Source organism: Grammomys surdaster, unplaced genomic scaffold (assembly GCF_004785775.1).
Source record: "Grammomys surdaster isolate TR1022 unplaced genomic scaffold, NIH_TR_1.0 358, whole genome shotgun sequence".
Taxonomy (NCBI): Eukaryota; Metazoa; Chordata; class Mammalia; order Rodentia; family Muridae; genus Grammomys; species Grammomys surdaster.
The window spans coordinates 929,417-941,527 of NW_021604777.1; the positions used below are offsets into that span (position 1 = coordinate 929,417).

At 44.1% G+C, this 12,111-nt stretch overlaps 1 protein-coding gene across 1 annotated transcript in view; it reads right to left on the bottom strand.

The window, feature by feature from the left end:
- Pi4ka (phosphatidylinositol 4-kinase alpha) overlaps positions 1-12,111 on the bottom strand; it is a 120,946-nt gene that overhangs the window by 29,425 nt on the left and 79,410 nt on the right. The window contains exons 23-29 of the mRNA XM_028779630.1: positions 11,754-11,836; positions 7,353-7,423; positions 7,150-7,274; positions 6,152-6,233; positions 5,823-5,906; positions 4,606-4,695; positions 1,468-1,587 (exon numbers count right to left, since the gene is read on the bottom strand). Coding sequence (XP_028635463.1) covers positions 1,468-1,587; positions 4,606-4,695; positions 5,823-5,906; positions 6,152-6,233; positions 7,150-7,274; positions 7,353-7,423; positions 11,754-11,836 — 655 coding nt within the window. The remainder of the gene's footprint in view (positions 1-1,467; positions 1,588-4,605; positions 4,696-5,822; positions 5,907-6,151; positions 6,234-7,149; positions 7,275-7,352; positions 7,424-11,753; positions 11,837-12,111) is intronic.

Genomic DNA, 12,111 nt, shown 5'->3' on the forward strand with positions numbered 1-12,111 from the left:
CAAACCAAACCAAACCAAACCAAACCAAACCAAACCAAACCAAACCAAACCAAACCAAACCAACTTTGATACAATTTCTATAGCTGCTTCAATTCTACTGTTAATCCAGAAATCCCTTTCAGCAGCAAAGCCACAAATCCTGGCTTGGCCTGAGCTGAGGACTCTAGGGGAAGAATCTAGGGGACTTCTTCAACCTGAGGAAGGTGGCAGTGTAGAGCTGTGTCTCTGTCCTCTAACTGCTGACAATCTACTGTGCACTTTTAAGAGTAGAAAGGTGGGCTGGTGAGATGTCTCAGGGGTTAAGAGCACTGACTGAGTTCAAATCCCAGCAAGCACATGGTGGCTTGCAATGAGCGAACAGGGCCTGAGCAAGAGGGAGAAGGGAAGGGGACAGGGACGAGTAGAAAGGCTAGTGACAGCTAGCTGTGCATAGTCCAACGGCCGCATTTGCCAAAGCCAGAGTCTTCAGAGGATGGTTACTAACACCAAGGTACAAACTCCATAGCAACAGAGCCACAGGCCTTCCCTGGGAATGACTCAAGCCCTTGACCAAGTGGCTTTTTTCTTGGCTGGGTGATGAAAATCTTCTTCCCCTCCTTGTGGTGCCTTACTTCTGCCACCACATAGCCCACTTATAGTCTACTCAAAGCCGAGCACAACACACATCTGGCAGTTTTCTGGGTTTGTATTGAGTAAGTGTGTGTGTGTGTGTGTGTGTGTGTGTCTCGGGGGGTAGAGGAGCCTATGCTGCAAGGCCAGCCTCATTAGCAGGTGCAACTGTCTGTCCCATCCTGACTTAAATTCCAGCCTAATTTAACTGTGAAACTACTGCTTTTGAACCTAAATTAATCTTAAACAAAACAAATAAAGCTGGGGGCCCCATGTGTGCATTTGAGCACCTGTGGGAAACAGAATCATGAAGGGGTCCAGTTGAGTGTCCCAGACCAGTGATTCTCAACCTGTAGGCTGTAACCCCTTTGGGGGCCGAATAGCAGATATCCTGCATATCAGATATTTACATTACAATCACAACAACAGCAAACTTACAGTTATGAAGTAGCAACAAAATAACTTTATGGTTGAGGGTCACCAAAACATCATTAGAACTGTATTAAAGGGTCCCAGCGTTAGAAAGGTTGATTCCAGACAAATGTGACTATGATATATATACTGTGTATGTCTGAGAAGCCAGTTTCCTCTCTATAGACACTAGAAAGTCAGATTTCATCAATCTATTAAATTTTACCTTCAAAAATCTACATATTTCAAAACTTAAGCACAACAGGGAAATGCCTGTTTGGATGGGCACTTCTTCTGGACCCTCATCAATCATCATCTGTCAATAGATCACAAATGTGTGGGATATGGGAGCTGAGGGGTCTTTCATGAAAAAGTCTACATACAGACTGACTCCTTCACCCTGTCACAGATTAGGGGCTCACCGTTCCATAGGATATTTGTACATACCCCAAGAGTTGTGTTCTGCTTGTTGTAGCCAGCAAAGTGAAGGATGCTCTCAGTGGCCATGGCCAATCCTGTGTGCTGGGACAGTCCTGACACCCAGTTCTGATGCTTGTTCAGATATTCCTGAAATGGAAGAAAGCAAGCTATTTCATTAACGGAAAGGAAAATGCTAGAAGCATAAAGCAGCAGATCAGATACCAGGTTTCAGCGCAGGACCTGCTCTGACTTGCCAACTGTGGGACCATCAAGCCCTTTTCATTTATAGACGAGGAGGAGGAGGCCCTGATCTCTGAGTGGCTGATACATAGTTGGCAGGCTATGTCATGATCTATACGAGAGCCACTCTTGACTGCAGATATGCTATTTGGCAAGTGTTCTGCCAGCTGCTGGACAACAAGCTGCACAACCTCGGCTTGCTGTGAACATGCAGGTCTCTGCTTTGCTATGGCAGTGCTTTGCTACTGAGGGATATGTGGAATGGACACTAGGAACCCAGCACAAGTATCTATGCATGTCTGTTGGCTAGTAGGAGGGTACCAGTGATGCAGGATATTTAATCACTCTGTGAACCCCAAGATTGTGTTATTAACTTAAAAAAGTCTGTTTTAGTTGTGGTGTGGCTCAGCCCTTAACACACACCTTTAATCCCCAATAATGAAAGTAAAGTTAGTTTTCTGAAGAAAGCATCCATGTTTGAAAGTGATGTCTAACTGAGTGGCAGACCAAGTGATGAATCAGAGAAAGATTTGACAGAATAAGATATTCCCAACTCTCATGAGAAGAGAGAAAAAAAAGAGATGCAATTTAAGGGAACAGTGCAGAGAGAGAAAGAGAGAGAGAGAGAGAGAGAGAGAGAGAGAGAGAGAGAGAGAGAGAGGGGGAGAGAAAGAGAGAGAGAGAGTTTTATTAGAACAAATTATAGAGGCAACAAGCTAGACACAAGTGAAGACAGAAGGAGCTAGAGAATGAGAAGAAGCCAGATTAGAACATATTGCCAAAATTAGTATGAGCCCAAGCAGAGCAATTCAGGAGAAACTGAGAGAAGCCAGATTGAATCAGTCAGCTTGGAGAGGAATCTGACCCAGAACAACTGAGTTGAATCAGTCAGCCAGAGATCAGAAGGAACTAGGAAAGGTTGAGCTTATTCAGGAGCAAGTCTCAGAGAAGTCTCAGAGGCTGAAAACATTCTAGGCCTAGATTAGATTGTATGGAGGCTAGAAGCTTCCAAGTCTAGGCCTAGGTTAGCAGATGGAGGCAGTAAGCATCAGAGACATCTAAATCAGACAAATAAAAGTTATTTTTACACAGTAGAGTAGAGCAAAAGGAAAAAGAAGGTTTACTCTTGGAACCACATGTTCTCATAAGTACAGGAGCAGGAACAGGAGGAAGCGCGCGCACGCACACACACACACACACACACACACACACACACACACACACACACACACACACCAGTATTGTCAATGGTTTTAGGAACTCCTGTAGCTGGGGAAATACATCTACGATCAGACCTACAGTGATAGGGACTGAGTAACGGTTAAGTTTAAAAACCAAGTTAGATTTGCTACTAAGACTGGACCACTGTGGTGGCACTGGGAAGAGGAAGACTTGCGGTGGCTGAGGCTTAGGAGGATGGGCAGTGAAACTGGTCAGTGAGAGCTGCATGAAGTCAGGGGTTCAGAAGGGATGACTGCTGGGGAAAGCAGAAGGAACCAGGGTACGGTGTGCTTGTTAGAAATATTATGACCCTTTCAAGTCTTGTTATATTCTGTCTTCTTTTCTTTTTTTGTTTTCTCAAGACAGGGTTTCTCTGTGTAACCGTAGCTGTCTGGAACTTGCTCTGTAGACCAGGCTAGCCTTGAACTCACAGAGATCCACCTGCCTCTGCCTCCCAAGTTCTGGGATCAAAGACATGCACCGCCACTGGCCAGCCTCTATTTTCTTCTTAAGGCTGTTTGTCTAAAAAAATTGCTGGGGTGGATGACCTCTATCTCCTGATTCCTTTTTGTTTCCTGAAATCTTTAGGCACTAAAGGATTCCTGTTTTCATTAGTAGCTACGGCTCTTTTCCTCTACATGAAACCAGATATTTCTCAAATATTAATGATTTGGCAAAAAAATGTGAAGAATTCAAGTGGATAAATATTAAAATCACACAGTGTCAAAGTGTGCCTTTATAACCAGCCATGGCTTTGTCCTCTTCTATGTACGAATCTGGGTCCAGATGACCCCTCTTCCTGCATTGCTCAGTCCTTGTTGATAACCCCTTTGTGGATGGTAATCCTAGGCTCGAGCCAGGGATTCTTGCTCAGTGCATTTCAAACCGACTGTAAGTCTCTCAAAGCCAGCTACTTTACCCTTCTTGGGCTTCACCAAGAGGAATACTTTCATTAAAAATAGCTCTCCCTTGAGCCAGGTGTGGTGTCACATGCCTTTAATCCCAGCACCAGGAGGCAGAGGCAGATAGTGGTCAAGACCAGTCTGGTGGTCTACATGGTGAGCTCCAGGACAGCCAGGAGTACATAGAGAAACCCTGTCTTGAAAAACAAAAATAAATGAACAAAATTAACTTCCCTTAAATATCCTCCTGAGGTCACACAGGCTTCACTCAGCAGTCTGCACCCTGTTAGCTCAGGTTCTTTCTAGTGGTACCTTTTCTTTTTTTTTTTTTCTTTTCTTTTTTTTCTTTCTTAATCTTTGATTCCTTCTAAGACAACTTTTCCCTTCTATATTCTGTGACATTTTTGTTCTCTTTGCAAGTCAGAACTTTAGTCTGAAGAAATGCAGACGTATGTATGTATGTATGTAGCCTACAGAGAATCTTTGCTTCTGTCTGCTCACTGGCCTTCATCAAGGCCCTGCACTAAGGTACACATAATGTACTATGCCTGAGTGGCCACTGTCCCTGACCCCCATATTGACCCAATTCAACTTGCAAGCAGCCACAATCCACCTACAACCGTAACACCTTATAGTGGTCAGAGCCAGGCCCACTAAGCTGACAAGCACACTCACCCTGAAAGGCATGTCCAACAGATAACTCTGAGTATCCACCTTTCTCAGGTTTTACACTGTTCTTGGTCTCCGTTTATTCACACCAGAGTTTATATTCTGACTACTTTTTGATATTTGGAGAAAGTACCTGTAGGTGGGACTTAGTGACCGTGGGTGCCCACTTCATGGCTTCCTGCAGGACCATTCCACAGCGTGCAGCAAAGTCTTTCACGATGCTCTGCAAGTTGAACAACCTGACGTCAGCCTATCTAGATTTCGGTGACTGTCACAGGCTAAACTGTGTCTTCTCCAAAGTCTTATGTTGAAGCCCTGATCCTCAGAAACTCAGAATGAGACTGTACTTGGATAGGGCTTTGAAAGAGGGGATTAAATTATAGGCCACCGAGGGAAAGCCTAGCCTAATGCAGCTGGTATACTTATGAAAGGAAGAAATGTCAAAACATCAGGGACACCCCCTCAGAGGGAAGACCACATGAGAACACAGTGCATTCCAAGGAGAGTGATCTCAGAAACCTCCCCTGCTAACACTTTGTTCTTGGATGTTTTCTTCCCATCACTGCGAGATAATTTTTTTCCTTAAGCCACCTAGTCTAAGGTAATGGATATGGAAACTGTATCAGTGAGCATGTACTAACATCAAAGCTCCAGGGGACAGGGATTCTGAGTATACCATGGTCTGTGGTTCTAGCAGAAAGCTGTGTGGCAGTTCCTACAACATAAACAGTTCATCTTAAGGCCACTGTGCAACATGTCCTGAGTCAGTCACTAAATAAAAAGGCATGTTCTAGATGGGGAAATAAAGTCCTCAGAGGTGCCATATCACTATGTCTAGCTGGGGAGGCCTAAGTTAGGGCAGGGCCCTGCCTCATGCTGGAAGAATGCTGGGCCAGTTCAGTACTCTAAAGCAGGGGCTCCACATCAGACTCAGTGGGGAAAGGAGCTAGCAGGACATCTTCCTTATCTGGGGCTATGTTACCATTTCCAAAGGTATGATAAAACCAGAGTCTGTCATTCTATTCTACAGTGAAAAAGTTGGCATGCCTGAGAGGACCGAGCTCTAAAAATCATGCTTGCTCAATGCATATCTGAGTGGCTGATAGATGACTCATAGCTAGAAATGCCTTTGGCAGCTAAAGCAGTAATGTTGCAGAGTCAGGGACATTGAGTAGGAAGTCACAGGCCTGGAACACAAACAGGCTCACAAATTCAGGAGCTCTCCTGCAGTAGGCCAGTGCCAAGAACCACCATACTAAATTCTGGGGACTCAGGGACCTAAGGTATGTTGAACACCTGTCTTGATATCCCCAGGGAAGCCCTCATTCTAGGGGACCTGGTGGGACTTACCTCCCGGGCTTCATATGTGTCAGGAACCGTGATCCGATAGGGGGCATCAGGAATGTCATAGTAAGGTTGGTCCTTGTGAATATCCTGGAAACAATAGACCCCTAAGCCCTCAAGGCTGCTTCTGCCAAGCATGTGACACAGTCAACAGTCCATGCCCCACAAGGACTCCCAAACTTGCCACAGCCTAGTGAGAGACATCAGGGAACAATTCCAGTACCCACTCCATTTACCATTTGTACATAAGTGAGGATCAGGGGTAATACTGGAGTCAGTTCAACACATACCAGGAAGCTCGTGAGTTAGGTAGACCTATACACTGGGATACTCACAGCACTTAGTGATAGTGATAGGGTCTGTAGGATGTCCAACATGGTCTTCAGCACAGTCCCACTCCAGAGCAAGTGTGGAAACCTACAGAAAGAAGGGTTCTCAGGGCTGAGGAGAACTTTCCAGGAACCTACACTGTCCACCTATGGGGCTTCCGCTGCACAGGCATGAGCACACTGAGATATAGCATCTATCTACCTTTTTCTCCACAGTGAGGTGTGTATGGAGCCTGGTCAGAAATGTTCTCAGGTCCAGCCCATCCTCCTGAGGGCAAATACAGGCCACACCCCCTCCATTCTAAAGCAGTTCTAGTGTTTTATGGTGGCTCCCCAGTATTTCTCACATATGGCACCAACAGAAAAGAATACTGGAATGAAGTAAAGCAATGGGATGAAGTAACAGATCATGGGCTGACGGCCCATGGACTGGAAGGCCCATTACTGCCTTGTGCAGTAATCATCTTATACATGTCCTGACTTGGATGTAGGCCATATGTGTGGGGCTTGGTCCTTGTGAATCCTGGCTGGCTCCTGACTTAGCCTCAGATTCTGCAGCTGCCTCAGGAAGCTGTGTGTGTGTGCGTGCGCTAATTTGGCCTTTATTCTTCAGAGGTTACCCAGCTTACCTTCTGAAAGGTGTCAGTATACTGTCATGCCTAAGCCTACTTTGTCTCTTAGCACAAGCAGTGGGAAAATACAAGTGTAAGCTTTTATTCTAAGCAGCTTATAGGATCCTTATTCTCCTGGGAGACTTCTAGCTGGATCCTGGGTTAGGAGATAGTGAGCTTATTTTAGATAATGCGAATGGTTCAGAATGAGTATGTTTCTGAGCTAAAATGTCGGCTGTTACAAACTTAAGAACATTCTTCAGAGAGCTATATCACCCCTGAATTTTTGTTCTGACTTTGTTATTTGGTCTGATGATGTAACGGTGGTTTTCCCTGTTCCAAGCTATCAACATTTATACACATACAAAGGCAGCAGAGAGAAATTAAACTTACTTATCCACCAGACCAGACAGGTATTTGTCAGCCACTCTTCTTATCCTCTTATGAATGTGGTTGAAGTTCACCAGCAGAAACTGAGCATGCCGCTCCAGCTCCTCCTCATTCTCCTTGGTCTTAGCCTAGAGCGAGAAGACAGGTACCACAAGGCTCTCCCATGTGTCTCCAGTTGGCACTCACTGGCACTCACGCAGGCGTACCTTTTCTGCCATCATGTTCAGGAACGCATCAAACACTTTGTCAGCAACAGCAATGACACACTGCATCATCCCTGCAGAGAGAGCAGTTCCAGGGATCAGGCACGGTCACAAAAGTTACCAACAATCGTGAATGCACAGAGCTGCAGAGCAGTGCATCTGCCACAACAAGGCTGCGTCTGTCAGAAGGAGGGAACCTGGTACCACACTATCACCCAATTCTCCCACTCACGTCCCTTTTCTGTTCCTGGAGCGATTCCTGAACACCACACAGAATGTTCTCATAGTTCTTGGTCTCTTACAACTGTGTTGATCTCTCAGTCTGATCTTGGACCTCATGACCTTGATACTTTAAGGATACAGATAATTTATAGAAGGTTTTTCAATCTAGCTATCTGAGACCACTTGGAGGAAATGCTGGTTCGTTCTTTCTTTCTCTCCTTTCTTCCTTCCTTCCTTCCTTCCTTCCTTCCTTCCTTCCTTCCTTCCTTCCTTCCTTCCTCCCTTCCTCCCCCTCCCCCCCCCCGGCGCTGCGGTTTATGCCGCTCTATCTCCGCTTTGGTTTTTTAGAGACAGGGTGTCTCTGTGTAGCCCTGGCTGTCCTGGAACTCACTCTGTAGACCAGGCTGGCCTCAAACTCAGAAATCTGCCTGCCTCTGCCTCCCAAGTGCTGGGATTAAAGGTGTGCGCCACCACTGCCCAGCTTCTCCCTGGGTTTCTTAAGATATGGTTTGACTGGTTTGCTTCTCATGTGTAGCCCAAGCTAGACTTGAACGCGTGGTAATACTCTCACCTGAGACTTCTGGGTGCTGGAGTGAGAGGTGTGTGCTAGTATACCTGTTTCTCTTGTCTTATTGTATCAGGGGCTATGGCATCTACGAGCTCTTACCATTTCTGAAGTGAACTGTCAGTGCAGCATTTGGGTAACTACTTTTCCCTTTCATATTTATAGAGCCTATACTCTAAGCTGAGGAGCTAAGTGCCACCTCAGGAGTGCTGAGTGAGTTGAAGCCACAAATAACATATCTTTATGGAACGTATACTCATATAGTTTGAGATCATGCCTGTATCTAATTTCTCTTTGAAGTTTTACTAGTTTTAGCCTCTCAGTGGATTCTGCCTGCGGTGAGTACTACAGCTGCCCGTGAGGGTGTTCTATTTATCCTACTTCTACTGTTATAAACTGGAATTCTTTAACAAAGACTTGTCTCTCTTTTCTTATTTTGCATTTATTCAATAACTTAATTAGTATGGACTCATGGCTTTAAAATATTTTATAGATACACGCACACAGTGTTTGTCTATATGTGTCTATGTATGTATGTATGTATGTATGTATGTATGTATGTATGGTGTATGTATACCGTGCACATACCTAGTGTCTGTGGAAGCCAGAAGGCCTTAGATCCCTTGCACCTGAAGTTAGAGATGGGTGTGAGCTGTCATGTGGGGGCTGGGATCTGAACTTAGGTCCTCTGAGAACAGCAAATGCTATTAATCATGGAGACAGCACTCCAGCCTCTAGCTTTTTTTTTTTTTTTTTTTTTTAGCTTTTTCCAGGTTATAATCAAACACTACTGCTGTTCAGATTGTTCCTGCCATGGTCACTGGGCGCTCTCAAACTGGCTTTTGTGTTCTCCTGACCCACCCATCAGGATCCAACTCTTCTCACCTCCCCTCCTTACTTTCTGGTATATGCTCAGTACCTCTAGTCTTAAAATTGGAAATCTAAAATGCAATCTGAGGATGTATTTCTGTGGAAGAGTATTTGTCTATTATGTATGACGCTCTTGGTTTGATCCTCATCATCATTAAAAAAAAAAAAAAGTCAAAATCTGAAATGTTCCAAAACTGGAAACTTAATAATTTCTTTTTTTTTTTTTTGTAAAATTATTTTACTTTGTAAAAATTTTGCTGGGCGGTGGTGGCGCACGCCTTTAATCCCAGCACTTGGGAGGCAGAGGCAGGCGGATTTCTGAGTTTGAGGCCAGCCTGGTCTACAGAGTGAGATCTAGGACAGCCAGGACTACACAGAGAAACCCTGTCTCGAAAAAACAAACAAAAAACAACAACAACAAAAAAAGTTATTTTGTAAAAGTAATTATATGTGTATGTCTCTGTGCATTTATGTGCATGTGTATGTATGAGTGTTCATAAAGCCAGAAGAGGCACTAGACTCATTGGAGCTAGCTGTGTTACAGGGATATGGGTGCTGGGATCTACATACCAGCAGTTCTCTCAATTGCTGAGCCATCTCTCTAGCCCCTACACTGAAAGTCATTTAAGGGCTGACATGATGTTCAAAACCTTTCTGATATCAGAGCCTGTCCTGGCAAAAGGTACTCAGGTGGTGAAGTTCAAATCCATCCTGAGCTGTATGACCCTGTTCAAAGGAAAAACAAAAACAAAACAAAAAACCCAGCCAGACTCATGGTGCATGCCTTTAATCCCAGCACTTGGGAGGCAGAGGCAGGGGAATCTCTGAGTTTGAGGCCAGCCTTATCTACAGAGTGAGATCTAGGACAGTCAGGACTACAAAGAGAAACCCTGTCTCGAAAAACCAAAGGGAGAAAAAAATAAAAAGAAAACCTAAACTAAGTAAGTATATACAAGGCACATATATACATACAGACAGACATACAACATTCATACACAAAGTAAAAATAAGTTGAAAATCATATGAGCTATTTACATAGTATTTACATTGTACTGGGTAGTCTAAGTAATACAAAATGACTTACAACATACCTGCAGATATGTGTAGCTTCTATGCAAACCATTTTATAAAAGGGACAACTCCAAATGAAGTCTCCCTAATTTTGTTCTACATTTTATATTAAACTTTACTCTTTTGGAACATCATTATGATTCATACCATTTATAATGTCAACTCATTTCAATTAAGCAAAATTACAAAAAAATACTATTTACATTCAAATTATTCTAACTTGTTCACTGAGAGTTTGTCTAACTGGTTCCTTGATCCTCTTGGCAACAGGAAGACACTAAGGATCCATAAATGACCATCTGAGGAGCCTTGGTTCTTTTAAGCAGAAGACAGTGTTAGAGACCAGTGTCTGGAGATTGGCCTGCTTGCACACGCAGTCAACTCCTGTTTTGGGTCTTTGCAGAGTAACAAAATCAGAAGGATGTGTTTTTTAAATTAAATGAAATGAAATTTCTTTTTGTGGTTCTGGGAATTGAATCTAGGGTCTCACACATGCCCTCCTCTATCCGTGAGTTAAACCCCACACCCTCCCTTTGTGTCGGTGTCTTGTATGCTTGTCTGTGTACCTGTGTAGGGTACACTTTGAATGTACACATCAAAATACCAGAGGAGGACACTGGGTATTTTTTTCTACCACTATTTCTCTAAGTTTCCAGAAGGCTCTTTCACTAAACCCAAAGCTTGGGTAGGATGCTGGCCAGTGAGCTCTTGGGAGCCAGCTGGCACACAATCATTTCCAGCTTTTACATGAGTGCTGGGAATCTGAGCTTGGGTCTTCACAGCAAGCACCCTTACCTACTGACAGTCTTCCCAGCCCTCTTTTTGCTTTCTTTGAGTCTCTAAGTCAGGGTTGCCCTGAATTTGCAATTATCCTGCTTTAGCCTCCCAAGATCTTGGATACCAGTCACCCACTTGACAGCTTCTGAGTGCCCTGCGCTGCCACTGAACTCCTCATGTAGCTGAGCTGGCCCTGAACTTCTAATCCTCCTGCCTCCACAACCAAGTGCTTGGGTAACAGTGAATACTAGTACACCAGGAACTGAACACAGGGCTTTAGGCCCACTAGGAAAGCACTCTACCAACTCAACTATAACCCAGGGTACCCTGGATTATTAAAAAAAAGTCTTGGTGGGGGGGGGGACTGGAGAGATGGGTCAGTGGTTAATAAATAGCACTGGCTGCTCTTCCAGAGGACCTGGGTTCCATTCCCAGCACTCATGGCAGGTAACAACTGTCTGTAACTCCAGTTCCAGGAGATCTGACACCCTCACACAGGCATACATCCAGACAAAATAGGTTATGAAATAAAAATAGTCATTTTTTAAAGGGAAAAAAGTATTTTACATTTATTATTTATTATGTGTGCACATGTGCACTTATATTTCACAGTGCACATGGATTTTAAGAGTCAGCAGACAATTTATGGAGTCAGTTCTCTCCTCCCACAACAGAGGTCTCAGGGACCTTTGTCAGGCACAAGTACCTTTATCTGCTGAGCCATCTTGATGGTCCTACCTTGCCTTATTTTTAAGGTTATATATTTTATAAAGACACTTCCAATGGAGTATGTAACATCATAAAACTGTTTTCTCTATGTGAACAGAAAATAGGAAATATCTTTCCTTTTTCCTACTCAAGCTCAATGTATCATGAAAGTACTGTAATAATGAGCTTACCAGATTTGTCTTTCTGAATAGCTTTATCCTCAAAGTAGCAGAACATTACCTGGAAGCGATCTGGATCTGTAGAACGCAGTACCCTAACAAAAAGAACAGCACTGAGCACATTGTACAAACATATAACCCTCCCCTCCCCTCCCCTCCCCATCAGAGACCTGGCTCTGCTCTGCACTGGTTTGGCTTACAGGACAGTATCTCTGCTGTTTATAGGAGCACACACTCATTTGGACTTCTACAGGCTCATCTATACCATTTAGTAACACAGTCCTATCTTGTTCAGTCCACTCATTACACCACTAGACACAGTGGTGCAATTATGTGACACTTCTCTAGACTGCATGAAACAAGGCTGTGC